At 46.3% G+C, this 16761-nt stretch overlaps 1 protein-coding gene across 1 annotated transcript in view; it reads right to left on the bottom strand.

Moving 5' to 3' along the window:
• GPA33 (glycoprotein A33) overlaps positions 1–16761 on the bottom strand; it is a 38272-nt gene that overhangs the window by 16940 nt on the left and 4571 nt on the right. The window contains exon 2 of the mRNA XM_017534077.2: positions 3031–3185. Coding sequence (XP_017389566.1) covers positions 3031–3185 — 155 coding nt within the window. The remainder of the gene's footprint in view (positions 1–3030; positions 3186–16761) is intronic.

A 16761-nucleotide genomic window follows, 5' to 3' on the forward strand; every position in this document is an offset into this window, starting at 1 on the left:
AGACACCGTGTATATGAGACTAAACAGTTTGCATTTACCCTGTAGCACTAGAGAACCACGTATTTAGGAAGCCAGCTCTCAACACGGGGTGGAAAGTGAATTGGAAGGAGAAAAGGGACCAGTTAAGAAATTGAGGAGTATGAAAGGGGAGCACCAGTGAGACAGGAGTAGATCTGGTGGATGGAGTTAGAGAATGGCAGACCTCCAGAGTGAGAGGTTTTTGGCTTGGATATTAGGTGATGTCACTTCCAAAAGAGGAAACACAAAGGAAGGGAATGTTTTATGAATAAACGATGTGTTCTCTTTATGGGCGGGGTATCTGGAGTGTCGGTGGGAGATTCATCTAGGTGGAGGAGTTGGTAAGAGCCAGATGTGTCAGTTTAGTGCGACTGGGATGAACGTTTGGGAGCCAATGTCATGTCGATGTTCACTGAGACGTGGGCTCGATGAAGCCACCGGGATAAGTAAGTAGAGAAATGGCAAGTCTCCAAGTTACTTCATTTGAAGTGTCAAGGAGAGGTCAGAGAAATAAGAGGAAAAGCCAAGGCAAGACTGCCAGAAAGTCAAGACAACAAGACTCCAATGTTGGAAAGTGGCTGCCAGTGAGAACTGCTAATCGGAGATGAAATAAGACGACTGAATGATGTGTACTGAATGGAGAAAAAAAAAAAAAAAGAGGTTACTGGTGACTTTTGCAGAGCGTTAGGTAAAGAATCAAGACCATGATGGGCAAAGAGAATGTGGGGATGCGCTGTCAAGTCCGACATCTGTGCCTGCAGTGCGCTTCGTGCAAATTAGAATAAAGGGCTCTACAGCCTGTGCTGGGATGCATGACTTGGCTAACGAAGCACACACACTTGTGCAGGGAGCAATCTGCCCAACCACAGGCAACAGACCTGGTGGAGGCAGACCGCTCTTTCAGGAAGCTTAGCTGAGAAGCAAGGGGGAAACAGATGGGACATGCAAAGGTGTCTCGGGCTGCGGATCAGTCCATGGATACTGGTCTTCCCCAGTTCAGCTCTTTTTCTGACCCTGAGTGGCTCTGCCCAGGACTCTCCACCCATTAACCTTCCTCCCATCAAAGATATCCTAAGGCTCTCTCCCTGAATCTCCCCCAAGGACAAGACCTGCTAGGACCTGTCACAATAATCTCTTTAAGGGACCGGATTTAATCCCTTTCTCTGTACTCTTGCAGGGTCTCAAGGGAATTGCCTGAAATCCCTGTGGAAGTAAGGAATCCAGCAGTCAATAAAATAACTTTAGTACCTACCTCAACACCCAGAAAATTGTCAGGCATTGACCTCATGCCTGGCCTGCTAAATACATGTGATGGCAAGAGAAGGTGCCCTTTCACTCCTGCAAGCTAAAGGCAGCAGCTCTCCTCTCTGGGATTTTACCCCGGGACTCTGGGAGCAGTCAGGACAGGGTCATCAGGGTCCATCAGGGCCCCTTGGTGCGTCTGAACAAGACTTGCTTTCCTTCTCCATCAGACCTGCCGCTCAAGGTCTTGGGTGTTTAGGCCATCCCTTCTTTCCTGTCAGGGAAAAAGCTAAGTCCTTTCCACTCTGAGTGGTTGGGGACCTAATGCTTACCTCTGCCAGGCACGTTTGCATTTTAAAAGGAGATCTCACTTTTAAACTTATGAATAGATACTCCACTTCTTATAATTAAAGAAATGTGAATTTGATGATCAATGAGATGATTTTCACTTATCAGACTGGCAGATAGCAAACAGTTTGAGAATGCTCTGTGTTGGAGAAGTAGGTGCCCTCGCTGTTGGTGGTGAAAATAAAGACTGGTAGGCATTTAATGAGAAGAATTTGATCTTATTTATCAATGTTTAATTCATATGCCCTTTGACCCAGGGTTTTACTTTTAATAATTTATCTCATATATACATATATCTAGAGACATACATATAAGGGTATTTATATTTATCCAGCATTATTTGTAGCAGCAAAATATAAGAAACAAACCAAATGTCCATTCACGGTACATATAGTACCTTCATAAATTGAAATGCCTTATGCAAATGTTGAAAATGAGATAAATATATACACAGAGCCCAAGATATATTAAGAGTCAAATGCAGAACAGTATGCATGTAGTATATGTAAACATACGTATTCATATATGCAAATGCATCTATAAAAACATATATCCACGTTTGTATATGCACTGCCTGGGGGTAGAGGAGAGCGAGGGGGATGGAGGATGTGGGTGTGGGAACAGGGTAGGTGGGACAGGAGAAGCAGGGATGGGAATAAACCTCAATGTAGATTTTTTATGACATTTTGATTTTCAAACCATGAGATTATATTATCTATTTTATAATAGAAAATAAAACAAAACTCCATACTCCCCAAAATAATCCAAACAGGAAAAGAAAAACCTGTAAAACAAAATTTGGCCTCAGAGCAAGGGCTATGCTAATCAAACGGAGTGATTGACTTGCGGCCAATTGCGGTGGCTCATGCCTGTAATCCCAGCACTTTGGGAGGCTGAAGCGGGTGGATCACCAGGTCAGGAGATCAAGATCATCCTGGCCAACATGGTGAAACCCCTTCCCTGCTAAAAATACAAAAAAAATTAGCCGGGCGTGGCAGCACACACTTGTAGTCCCAGCTACTTGGGAGGCTGAGGCAGGAGAACTGCTTAAACCCAGGAGGCCGAGGCTGCAGTGAGCCGAGATTGCACCACTGCACTCCAGCCTGGGTGACAGAGTGAGACTCTGTCTAAAACCAAAACAAACGAAACAAAGGGAGTGACTGACTCACATGATACAATTTAGGTCATTTGAGACTGGCCACCAGAAATATATTTTAGGGCAGGTGACATTTTCAAAATCAAGGTGACACAATCTGGCCCTCTATGAATCCAACATTCACCACTCCCTCCCCACCCACCCTAGCCTGGGTGCTAGTGTTTATTATATCATTTATGGAAAGACTTCATAGTGCTTGCCTTCTAAGAGGACCTGGTCAGGTGATAACCATTCCCATGATGCCGGAACTTGTAAAGCATCCTTACCGTATGAGTGAAGAGAAGCTTATCCCATTGAATAAATCCCTCTCGATTGGAGACGGAAGTGTGGTAGGTGCAGGGCAGGGTGACACTTGCTCCCCTGGCAGCCCGAAGAACATCCTGCGGAGTTTCCACAGAGATGGCATCGACAGTCACCCTAACTGGAAAGAAAGTTGGCAGTGGGAGGGAAAAGTGAAGGACACGGACATACCCACCACTGCCCACAAGACCACTGAGGGAACACCCAGGACTGTCCTTGTGCCTCCAGCCACAGCTAGAGCCAGCTTGGCCACCTTCACCCTGGAAACCAGCTTCTCCTCCAAGACTGTGGTGAAGAAAAACACATGTGCCTTGCTCCACCTAACTCCACCCCACAGCATCATGAAGTCGTCAACTTGTCTGAGCCTCAGTTTTCTCATCAATAAAATAGGAGCTCTAATACTTATTTCCTTGAGTTATTGGGCAAATTAATGGAGATACTATGTGTAAATATTTTTATTAGTCCCTGGTACATAGAAAACTCTCATTAAACATTACCAGCTATCTTTTTGGTTGTGATGGTGATTTATTCACTTATTTAAGAAGTATTTATGGAATATTTGTATGTGGTAAAGAATTTTATGAATTTAAAGAATAAGATTATATCAAGGTAAAGAGATGGACCATATTCTCACAGGAGTTTATTTTGTATAAGTTTATGGAAACAAGGTAAGGAAAAGGAATGTGGCCACACCAGTATGTACCTTTCATCACACACACTCTTACCACATGATTTTGACACTCCTCCACCAGGAGTTGGGGTCTGTGTTCCTTCCCTTCGAGCCTGGGAGCACCTATGACTCCAGTGGAAGGGACACTATGTGGTTCTGGGGCCAACTCATAAGAGGCCATTCACTTCACCTGGTCCCTTGCGATGCTCACCCTGGAAACCCATCAACATCCTGAAGGAAGGTAAGCAGCCACATGGAAAGTTCACCAACCGAGGTCCTTTGGGGCAGCCAACTTCAACTCCCAGACATGAGAGTGAGTGAACACAGCCACCTAGCTGTTTCAGCTGACACCAAGGGGCGCGGAGCTGAGCTACCCCTGCGGATCCCTGCTCAAATTGAAGACTCAAGAATAAAATAGAAATAGTTACTCTTTTAAGCACTGAGTTTTGGGGCTGTTTGTCGTGCAGAATAGATGCCTGACACAGAGAGTCATGCAGATACCAGTGGTGAGAACTTGCCAGGCAGAGGCTCAGCAAGGGTCAGGCAGGGAGGCAGGAGTCAGCTTAGTCCAACCGCAAGGAACAGCAAGGAAGCCAGTGTAGTGGGAGGGGAGTGAGTGAGGAGGAGAGATGAGGTGGAACAGTGAGGGATCGCAGATTGCTTGGAGCAATATAGCCCTTATTTAGGATTTTGTATTTTGCTCTGAATGAAGTGAAAATCTCTTAGAGAGATTTAAGCAGACAAAATATATTTGACATACCTTTTTTTTTTTTTTTTTTTTTTTTTTTTCTGAGACAGAGTCTCGCTCTGTTGCCCAGGCTGGAGTGTAGTGGCTCAATCTTGGCTCACTGCGAACTCTGCCTGCCAGGTTCAAGCAATTCTCCTGCCTCAGCCTCCCAAGTAGCTTGGATTACAGGTGTGCACCATCATGCCCAGCTAATTTTGTATTTTTAGTAGAGATGGGGTTTCATCATGTTGGCCAGGCTGGTCTTGAACTTCTGACCTCAGGTGATCTGCCAACCTCGGCCTCCCAAAGTGCTGGGATTACAGGCATCAGCCACCATGCCTGGCCTGACATACATTTTTAAAAGATCATTCTGGTTGATGTGAGGTGAACAGATTGGAGTGGGATGGGAAACAAGAATGGAAGCAGGGAAATCATGCAAGAGTTGACTTTGATAGTCTAGATGAGGGCTGATGGCTTAGACACAGGTGACGATGATGGAAGTGGCGAGAAGTGGTCCAAATTGCAATGAATCTAGAAGGTAGGGCCAATGGGATTTGATTGCAGGCTAGATTTAGCATGTTAGAGGAAAAGAGGAGTCAGGAATAGACAGAAGGATTTGGCCTGAGAATGGAATTGTCATTTACTGAAATGACAACAGCTAAGGAAGGAGAAGGTCTCAGGGGGCAGATTAGGAGTTTGTTTGAGGACCTGTAAAGTTTGAGATGCTCCTTAGTCACCCTGATGGAGGTGGCAGGAAGCCAGTTATGTGAGTCTAGAGTGCTATACAGGCGCAGAATGGAGATACAACTTTGGGAGTGCCCGGCTTTCCATCATTTAAGGTCAGAGGATGTTGAGGATCACTAAGGAAGTGCAGGAAGACAGGAAAGACATCTGAGACTGAACCCTGAGGCCCTCTAGTGCTCAGTGATGAAGGAAACTAGGAGGAATCAGTAAGGGAGAAGGGGGAAAATCTGGCCAGGAAGATAGGAAGAGAACCAAGAAAAAGTGTTTCCCAGAGTCCAAGCAGGAAAAGTGTTTCTTGAAAGCACAGGAGGTCAGCTATTCAAATGCTGCTGACATGTTCAACCAGGGAGCTGAGGGCAGAGAGATGGTCGCTGGATGTGGCCACATGGAGGTGACTTTGCCATGAGTGGATGCAGTGGAGTGGTGAGGATAGAGCCTGAAAGAAGTGAGTTCAAGAGCTGATGGGACAAGAGGACACAGACAGAGTGTGCTGGAAAGGGGAGGGAGCACAGGGACTGTAGCAGCTAAAGGCGGGTCAAGAGGAGTTGACGCCCTTTTTTCCAAAATATGTGTATGATAATTTAAAAATATTTTTACACTGTTGATAATGAGAATTAGCCAAGACAGAATGGGGCAGAAATGATGTCTTCATAGGGCAAACGGAGCTGGGAGTAGGGTGCTATGGGAGGACAGGCCTTAGAAGAGATCCCAGGGCTGTCCATCCACTGCCACAGGGTGTGGCTAAAGGTGCAGGGAGGCTGGTAGATTTGGTGGTCGGAGGGGGACCAAGTTCTGTCCGAGTGTTCCCATGACGAGGCTGCAGCATAAAGAAGGAAACTTCCCTGCTGAAGACCCCTCCAGCTGGGAAAACTCCATTCTCCAGCCAAATTCCAGCTGGATTAACACACTTCTCTTAAAAACGCAAATTGTTCCTGGGGAACAGTGAAGCATTCAGGTTGTTCATACTTCAGTATGCAGTACCTCATAAGGTGAAAGTCAGCCGCCCTCCTGGAATGGGCACTGTACAGTGAGGGCCATGTGAGCTCCCGGGGCGAGTCTATAACGTCAGGGAGTATTGGATATTGGGAGCGAGAGAGACAGAAAAGCATCAAAAACCAGGTTTCTCCTCTTTGGCATTTGCATATCTTCCGCGTGGAAAATTGGCTCAAATGCTGGCTTCCCGAGGCACTGATGCTACTCCAGAAAGTGCGTCCAAAGTGGCCAAGACTTATCAAATGACCCTCCATGTGACTGGTGGTCTTTCCACCATCTTCATCTGTCAGAAAACATTTGCTGGTCAGGTGCAGTGGCTCATGACGGTAATCCCAGCACTTTGGGAGGCCAAGGTGGATGGATCACCCAAGGTCAGGAGTTCAAAATCAGCCTGGCCAACATGGTAAAACCCCACCTCTACTAAAAATACAAAAAATTAGCCGGGCGTGGTGGTGCATGCCTGTAGTCCCAGCTACTCAGGAGGCTGAGGCAGGAGAATTACTTGAACCCGGGAGGCAGAAGCTGCATTGAGCTGAGATAGCACCACTGTGCTCCAGCCTGGACAACAGAGCAAGAATCCATCTCAAAAAGATAGAAAGAAAAGAAAAAGAAAGAAAGAAAGAATAAAAGAAAGAAAGAGAAAGAGAGAAAGAAAGAAAGAAAGAAAAAGAAAGAAAGAAAGAAAGAAAGAAAGAANAAAGAAAAGAAAAAGAAAGAAAGAAAGAATAAAAGAAAGAAAGAGAAAGAGAGAAAGAAAGAAAGAAAGAAAGAAAAAGAAAGAAAGAAAGAAAGAAAGAAAGAAGAAAGAAAGAAAGAAAGAAAGAAAGGAAGGAAGAGAAGGAAGGAAGGAAGGAAGAAAAGAAAGAAAGAAAGAAAGAAAGAAAGAAAGAAAGAAAGAAAGAAAGAAAGAAAGAAAGAAGAAAGAAAGAAAGGGAGAGAAAGGAAGGAAGGAAGGGAGAGAGAGAGAGAGAGAAAAGAAAAGAAAGCACATTTGTTGTCATTACTAACAAATCACCCTTCATCAGAAGGTTATTTCCTTGAATGGAGCCCTCCAGTGCCATCTGCCCAGCTCCCAGCTATAGCAGACAACCTGCCTGGATGTCATTCCTCATATGCCTGATTTAGTCATGGCAACTGCCACCGATTTTTACCTCACGTTTTCTGGGTCTTTGCCTGGGCCAGGGCATTTCCCTGGAGCCCCATCCTCAGGGTGATCACTCTCAGGCCTCTCCATGACCTTTACAATGGTTCCGTTCTTATCTAACACCCTACCCATAGACTACCCATTAAGGGCCTTCTGCCACTGGGAGAACCTGAATGGCCCAGAAATGGTTGGCCCCCCACACTCAAGCACATTCTGTCTGATAGTAACAATTCTAACTCTCAAATCAAAGAGAACCAACCCCCTAAGTCATTCCTTTAGACAATGGAGTGTCCAATTACCTGGTCACTCGAGATTAAAGGGATGTGAAGTCAACCATCAATGGATGAAAAGTGAGTCACTCTATTGAGCTAGTCATTCTCAATTCCTGTTAATCTCATGTTAATTACGTCTCAATGGTACAGGCACCATACAGGTATTTTACAGATATTTTATCATTTATTTTCATACTCTCCTTAATGATAGACATTTGTATTAACCCGATTTTACTAGTGGCATAATTGAGGTTCCAGAAAGTTAAACCCTTTGCTCTATCTGGATATGACGGCTAATAATTGGCAAGGCAGCTGGCAAGTCCCTCAGATAGAGGCAGCCCTAGTGAGGGTGCAGGGCTGCTGCCCACCAGTCAGGGAAAAGTGCTAATTTTTGCCGGCATGGACGGGGGTGATGGTGTTTTCCTTGGCTGTCAACAGAATCTATTTCCTATTTTGTTCCTTGACCACATCACACCCCTCAATCTTGTCACAGAAACTCTTCTGCTTCCTTCAGTCAACCAACAAGTACTTAATATGTGCCTAGCATATAAAACCAGCCCCCTGCTCTACTCAGGGAGATGAGACAGATGCCCACAAAGAAGACCCTTTGTGGGAAAAAGGGTCTTCTTACCCTGGCAAAGTTAATGGACATTGACTAGCTTCACACATACACTTAGATCCTCTTAACGGAATGCTAAGTACAGTATTTGCTCATAGAAGAGAACTCAATGTGACCTTTGTGCAGGAAAAGAACTAGGGCCGGCAACTGCATAGAAACAACACCCACTATTTGCTTCCACCTCACAGTTCTCAGGAGCCTCACACCCTTGAGAGAGGGGAGCCTCTGCCCAATGGAATGGCTGAATTGGCTGAATTGAGATTCTCTGAACATCCCCTTCCCAGGAGGGCAATGCACTCTCATCAGCCACTCCTATGACTTATTCTTTTTCTCTCCTAACGCTCCCCTTCTTCTGGTTCAGAAACATCCCTCTGATACTTTATCCCGGACATGGACCACTCGGTATCGCACAACTTCTCCATGGCCATTTCAGGAGGCAGCATGGCATGGAGTTTCAATGCACAGGCTGTGGAGCCAGAATGCCTCAGCTGGAACTCCGGCTCCCTTATTTACTACCTGGATAGCCATGAGAAGTTTACTTAAGCTCTCTGTGCCACAGAGTTTTCCTTTGAAAAATGGGTTGTGTGAATGAAGTGGCATGAAATGGGTACTTTGTTTAGAATAGTTCCTAACTCATAATCAGCGTTCAGTAAATGACAGTTACCATGACATAAATTTTTCACATTGAGCCACTTCTGCTTCCTTATTCCGCACTCTGTTGTGGAGGTGCATCCTTGGTAGAAGTTAATCATGAGGCAGCAGTAACCATCACCATGTGTGAGTTGTCAAAAAAGAAGAGTAATTTCTAATGATTCTAACTAAAGAATAGATCAATTTTAGAGATCATTATAACAGCAAGTTAAAATCCACTTATGTTATTAGATCCATGAAGGAAGAAATAGAAATGAATGAATAAGAAAGAGCTTATAAAGAAAAAATCCTTGCACAAATGTGGAGCACTCTTTCACTGTTATTTGTAAACCTGAGAAGGGTCTTAAAAAGCTCATCCTGTGCCCTGAGGCACACTTACATTTTCCATAATTTGAGATAAGTTATCCCCTGTTTAAGAACTTTATGCCAACAGCCATCTCAGGAATCCTTCGTAGCTAGTCTACAGCCTTTCCACCCATTCAGTCAATATCCTCTTGTTCTGGCATTACTGGCAATGAAGACATCTGGCCGGACTTTTAATAATTTCCCATTGAAGGCTTAGAGACCTCTGATGTTTGTAATCACCAGCCTCTTCACCTCCATCTGGAAGAAGTCCAGTTTCTTTTACTTCTTTCCATGGGCTTTCTGTTTATTAGCGCTGCATCCCTCATTTTCTCTTCTGGGGGTCTTTGCATTGCTACTCACTTAATGAGACCAAAGCACCAGGTGGGACATCTAAGCTGGGGTAAAAAGTTGAGAAGCTCATTTCTAGGGTCTTTCTACTTCCTTGCATAGGTCGGCATTGGGTATCACGTCTTCGGTTGCCCAGAGCCCACCCTCCTCCCAGTAGTTGTGTCTCTCCTATCCAGTCGCTCCCTTTGGCCTGTGCCCCTCATGCTCTACACATTTTCTTTCTTCCATCCCCTCTCCCCTACTCTCCTTGTCAAGGCTGAGCTCTTCTGATGCTCAAGAAAAGCATCCATCAGATAAGCTAATTTACCGTAAAGTGCTGCTAACTAATAATATATCGATGTGTTAATCTCCAGGGGTACACAAGCTGGAAGTGCGAGCACTTTTATCTGCAAGGAAGGAATCAGAACAATCTCTTGCATGATAACACACGCATTGTCCTAAAGATGTCCCAACTTTCCCAAGAAGAATTGATAATTCGGCCCTTTGTGTCACCTACTACCCATGGCTACCTGCCTCCTAGTGCTTCTCTCTCGTAAAACTTTATTACACAATACGGCAGCGTGGAATTGAACGTTGAAGCCAAACTATCTGGGCTGGCATCTTCTTTCTTGCTTTTCCTAACTGTGTAACCTTAGGCAATTGAATTAATTTCTCTGGGTTTCAGTTTCCTCAACTATAAAATAAGCCTCATCATATTATCTAACTCCAGGTTGTGAGAGGGTTGGCTTCATATAAAGTACATACCCTTTACCCTGGTACATAAAGGACTCTACATGCAATCTAGGTTGTCATGTCTTTCTCCTCTGCTGCGCTGTTTTCTTCATCTTCGTATCCCCAGAGCTCAGCAAAGCGCCTAACACATAAAAGGTCTCAAATACGTGCTTTTTGACAGCAAATGAATGAGTTATAGAAAATTTAAGCTTATAGGATAGGTAGGATTTAAAACCAGAGAAACTTGGTGGAAGAACCTATTCCATGAATTGCTTAAAATAAAATAAAAGACCAAAGGAGCCCCAGAGATGGGAAGCAGAGTCTGCAAGATACCCCAGCTGGAAATGAGAGAGGTCATTTCGCCTCCCTAAGGAGGTCGGTCTGGAGAGCCAGCTTGAGGTCTCGAAGATTGCTTGTGAAAAATTAAGGTTTATTAAGAAGATAATAAACTGTCTCTTGAGAACTAAATGGAAAGTAATACACTGGAAGATAATGAAATGCTTGATGGAAACAGCTGCTTGAGGCATACATAGCACATTATATGAGCCCTTGGGAAACTGGCAGCAATTCCTCCACTTAGGAAAATCCATTTGCTCAGAGAAACCATGTTCTTAGGGAGGAGATTCTGGAGGCCAGAAGGGACCCAGCCTGCCCCAGGACCACGTATCATGCTCTGGTGTTGAGAAAGTGCTGGTCTCTAGGGAGAAGAAGGCAGTTCACACATGCAGGTTGGTTTGTCCTTCCTCTACAGGCAGTGGTCAGGGGACAGCCCCTGCAGGCTCTCAAACTGGCAGCTGAGAGAGGAGGGACAGAGGGAGGTAGTTTAGGACTCAGTAAATGTTGAACTGATCATTCAACATAATTTTTTAGACATCTACAAATTCAGCTCAATCCAATAAAATTCTCCCAATGTCCCAGTTTAGTGCAAGGCACTGGAAGAATGATCAGAGACGTGTTCATACCTCATCTTGGAAGCCCACCAGGACCACCCCAGCCCTTCCTGCTGGCTGGCTTTCCCAAGCCACTTCAGGCAGATGCATTCCAGGCACATGTAGTTCTCCTGTTGATATGGGCTGTGGATCAGGCCCCTTCCCTCAACAGATGGCAGGCTCCTTGGAGCACGGTCTGAGTCTCAGACTTCCCTTATATCCACCACTCGCCGCCTCTACCTGCAAGGTGTCTACACTGAGCTGGGTCCTAATGAGAACTTGCTGATTGAGTGGTCTGTGGCACAATCCCTGCTCAGGAAGCAGTTAGAGGTTGCTGTCAGCCAGCATCCTAATAGAGCCTAATTAAGTGTTAAAGCGCAAGTGTTAAGGGAGTGAGGTGTGTAGGGGGAGAGGGGAGGGGCTGAGTTAAAACCGGGAAAAGAGATTTAATGGAAAGGCTTATTGAGGAGGTAGAACCTGACATAGCTCCCAAGGGATTCAATTCACTGTGTTGGACTGCGTATATAAAGGAATAAAGGCCGGGTGTGGTGGCTCACGCCTGTAATCCCAGCACATTGGGAGGCTGAGGCAGATGGATCACTTGAGGTCAGGAGTTCAAGACCAGCCTGGCCAACATGGTGAAACCCCGTCTCTACTAAAAATACAAAAATGAGCCAGGCGTGGTGACAGGTACCTGTAATCCAAGGTACTTGGGAAGTTGAGGCAGGAGAATTGCTTAAACCCAGGTGGTGGAAGTTGCAGTGAACTAAGATCGTGCCACTGCACTCTAGCCTGGGCAACAGAGCGAGACTCTGTCTCAAAAAAAAAAAAAAAAGGAACAAAGCAGGATGCAAAACTGTACGTACAATAGTGTCCCAATCCCACACAATCACACACACACACACACACACAGAGAATATTTCTAGAAGAAAATATACCAAAATACAGTATTAATAACAGTTATCTGTGGATTCTGAGATCCTGGGGCAATCTGAGGTTTCCTCTATGTGTACTTTTATTTCCCAATGCTCTGCAACAAACACACGGTTTTCTTGTAACAATAAAGCCAACTAGGAGGTGAAGAAGTAGAGACAGTGAGGGCAGCCTATTTTGTCAGGAGCCCGCCTAACACCAGAAGATGGGAAAGCCAAGACCAGAGCGGCACAGAGGATCCTGAGCAGATCTCTTCAGGCCCCTCTGGGACTGAAGACAGAGAGGCAGGGGTGGGCTTGCAGGCTATGGGGAAGGTGCTCCCAGGAAGGAAGAGACTGAAAGGGCAGGAGACACCAGATGGAGCAAGACCTTAGCCTGGGAGGGGGCCCAAGAGGAGGGGAAGGGCCAGGGCACAGGTGGAAGGCCAGCTTTGCTCGTGGCTAGTGTCACCTGTTCCCCAGTGCAGATGGGGATATGTCAGCGGGCAGGTGCAGAGCATGAGCTCTAGCCAACGGATATACATTTTATGCTCCTCTCCCAGTGAACTTTGTGACGGCCCTAAAGGGAAGCGCCTGTCTGTCACCATGTTCTGCCCATGCCCAGTGTTTATGGCATCCCTGACTCATCAGGGTGGAAAATGAGGAAGCAGCCCAAAGGTCACTGGGTAGCAGAGGAGAGGGAAACATCTCAGGAATGAGCCAGGTTCCAAGCTTGATGGTTGGTGCCCCAGACAGAGAGGGGACAGGGTGATCTAGGAACAGAGACAAGCCCCACAGAACAGGCAGAGAGAAGACGATGCAGGGCAGGACCTGAGTGCTGCCAACCTGGGGTGGCTTGAGGGACATTGTACTTCCCCCAAGCCCACTATGTCTTCCACCAAGTGTTGCGATACTGAAACTTCCACCGTTGACAGAAGGCACAGAAGCTCCTGCTAAAATGCAGGTGATGTCTGAGAGGCAGGGAAGACACACTAAGCGACTTTCTTTAAGTCAATTTAACCTGCGATTAATCCATCTCCCTAACTAGCTAGCGCCTCTTATCCGTGGAAACCCAAGAAAGGAATGTGAGGCAGGCTTATTTTGAGAGAAGCAAATGAGATTAGGAAGGAGGAGCTTGGAGAGAAGCAGGGACAGCCTAAAGGAGAAGAAAAGCAGGAAAGGATAGGAGATGGTGAAGCCAGGAGCCTGCTGCGGGGGGAGGTTCAGAAGGGTCGGCACTCATTCATCAACACCTATCCAGCAAATGGCCGTTGGGCACCTGTGTCCTGGGCACTATGCCAGACTCTGGAGATACAACCAGGGGCAGGGATGGAAGCAGTTCCTGCTTTCATGGCTTTCACTGTTCCAGGGATGTCAGTCGGTAATAAATAATCATAGAAACAAATGTAAAACCAGCATAGTAACAAGTGTCATGCATTTGATGAGAGGATATAGCAGAGAGGGCGCCCTGAGGAAGGGCCTTTTGAGCTGAGATTGAAAGATAAGGAGGAGTGAACCATGTGAGAACAGGAGAAGGGGTGTGAGAGAAGGGCAGCGTGCGGCGGTCAGGGTGTGGCCGAAGGAGAGGAATGTTCCAGAAACTAACACAAGCCAGTGTGTAGCCATGGCACCGGGGGGTTTCTTGGGGGTGTGTGATTCCCCATAGGATACCCTTTAGCCTCCCACTACCAATCTAAATAAACTTGCCTAATACAGGACAGGTAAAAATAGCATCCTTGTCCCATCCAGGTAGTGAGGTCAAATCCTGCTATCTGCTCTCTTTCAGCCAGATTGCCTGCCCCACAAGGCCCTCCTACAACAACTCAAATCACAGCATACATGGCCAGGGCAGCCAGAAAGGTGGGCTGGGCCTGACCCTTATAGGCCATGACAACAATCTGAGTCTTTATCCTAATAGTCACGGGAAGTTATGGAAGGTCTTTAAGCAGAGGTAGTGACGTCCTGATTTTATTTTAAAAGATCATTCTGGCTCCAGGCTGGAGAGCAGTCAGAAGAGCAGACAGGCTCAGGAGGGAAGGGAGGCAGCTGTGGCAGTAGCTTAGGAGAGGCGATGGAGAGCATGAGGTGGCAGAAGTAACATTGAAGAGGTACTGGAAGCTAAAATCACCATGCAAAACGATGATCTGAATTTGTAAGTGGGGACAAAGAGATCAAGGGTGATGTGGCAGTTTTAAAATACGGTCCCCAAATTCTTTTAAACTGTTCGCATCAAAAGGTGTTCTTATTCTCTCCCTTGAGCTGGGTTCTGTGACTGCTTCCCTATAGAATATGGCGGAAGTGATGCTGGGTCAGTTTCCGGGCCTTTTGCCTTAAGAAACTAGCAGCTTTCACTTCTTGTCTCTTTAGATGTTTGCTCTTGAAATCCAGCCATCATGCTACGAGGAGGCCCAAGCTTGTCCTTGGAGAGGCCGTGGAGAGGGGAAAGAGACTGCATGCCAGTTTGTCCGCCGGCGACTACACCGTCTCAGAAGTGGGTCTTCCAGTGCTGGCTGAGCCACCCCAGTTGACACTGCATAAAGCAAAGACAAGCTGTCCCTGCCAAGCACCATCCAAATTGCTAATTTAAGAGCAACATAAATGGTGATTATTGTTTTAAGTCACTAAATGTTGGAGTGGTTTATTACACAGCAATAGAAAATACAACAGATGTCTGTTAGGTGTCTGGCTTTCATTCCTGAATGTACAGGTTGTCATTTATTGAGAGAGAGCTCACTGGGAAAGAACCAGGTTTGGGGACAGAGATCATGAGTTTTGTTTTCAGTTTGTGAGTTTGAGGTGTTCTGCAAATCTAGGTTGAGAAGTCATGTGGGCTGTTAGACTTCTGAGATAATAGCTCAAGAGAGAGGTTGGGTTTGAAGACAGGAATTTAGGAGTCAGCTGGGAATGGGCAGCAACTCGAGCTTTGGAGGTGGATGTGGATGTAGAGTGACAGCAGGAGAGCCCAGGACTGAGAGTGAGGGACTCTGACATTTCACAGCAGGGCAGAGGAGAATGAGGCTGCTAAGGAGACATGGAAAGATCAGGGTCCGAGATGCAGGAGGAGAACAAGGAGAGGAAGAATCATGGGAACCAACGCAACAGAGTGTTTCAGGAAGGAGGGAGAGATGAGCTGGGTCAAACACTGCCAGGAGTACAAGCAGATCCTGGGCCAGACACACTTTCCCCAGGCTTCCTGGTGGCCGGCACCACAACAGGCAGCATGGTTGTGTTACCAAAAAGCCCTGAGACGGAACTCTGGTGGGCAAAGGCAAGATGAGGATCACACCTGTGCCCATGAACCAATTCTTCCCTAGGGCCTTGCTTCTCAGACTGTGGTCCCTGGACCAGGTGTATCATCTCCTAGGAGCTCATTAGAAATGCGGAATCTCAGGTCCTACCCTGGATCTACTGAATCATCTGCATTTTAACAAGATCCCCAGATGACTTGTATGCACACTAATGTGGAAGAATGCACACAATTGAGCCCCGTAAATTGAGGGAATTGGACAGTAATTCAGAGAAGCAGCCAGATGATGCAAAACTGAGCTGAAAGTCACATGCAGTGTATTGGAGACAACTGTTCATTAAACCAACTTTTCCTCAAGCTCCAATTTGTGTCTCTACACCTAGACTGCATATCAGAATCACCTCAGTAACTTTTCAAAAACCAGAGAGAAACCCAGATCCTGCCCCTCTGGATTCTGACTCGGAAGGTATGGTAGAGGGGAGACTGGGCATCTGTATTTTCACTCCCCAGGTGACTCTGAGGGGCAACCAGGGTTGAGAGCCACGGGCCTAAACTATTAATCTTCCTCTTTTGAACACACGCCCTTCTTAGATGGGCCATTCATTACATCCTTTCTCCTTTGAGGCTAGGACTGAGACTGGAGTAGGACATTTCAATCCCGATCGCCTCTCTGACAGGCAGGCAATGTGATTCGTTTCAGGTGCATGAGCTCTTCCTACAAGCACCGGCTTCTGATTCGTGCTCAGGTGCCAGCAGATGGTGCCCAGGCCCCAGCTGGGAGCCAGGATTTAGGGATTGGAATGGCAACAGGACCCAGGGCCACAGAGCAGACGGTGGGCGGGCCACTCATCTTGCAGTTGTCTTTGCAGGCTGACACCACCCTGGCTCTGGCCCACATATTACCCTCTTGAGGTCCAGAGTCTCATCAGGAGTGCACATGTGAGACTGAGCCCCTTAAACCACATCTCTTAGGCCGGGCAACTGCACAGAACTTAGACACGTGACAGATAGGCCATTGTGATAGGGCAGACCCCAGGGAGACACCCATACCTGTGCAATCAACAGGAACATGCCACTTCAGAGCAGACAAGTGGACGGCACCACATTTAGGGAAATCTTCCTGCTGGGATTGTGCCTCTAACAAAGATGCCAGAGAAGGGCTCGTTTAAGCGCAATCAGCCTCAAAAAGTCAGCAGCTTGAAAACTTGGTTCGCTTCAAGATCCCTTCATGGATCAAGCACTGTGGGTTTTCTGAAACTTTTTTATATGAGGGGAGAAAAACATTTTTTTGCTGGGAGAAAAAAACTTTTATACCTTTCCCAGGTGAAAGTTCTCCTGAGTTTTTCTCATTTAACTTAGAAAAAGCTTCTTCTCATTCTAGGAAGG

The sequence above is a fragment of the Cebus imitator genome, unplaced genomic scaffold (genome assembly GCF_001604975.1).
Source record: "Cebus imitator isolate Cc_AM_T3 unplaced genomic scaffold, Cebus_imitator-1.0 Scaffold84, whole genome shotgun sequence".
Taxonomy (NCBI): Eukaryota; Metazoa; Chordata; class Mammalia; order Primates; family Cebidae; genus Cebus; species Cebus imitator.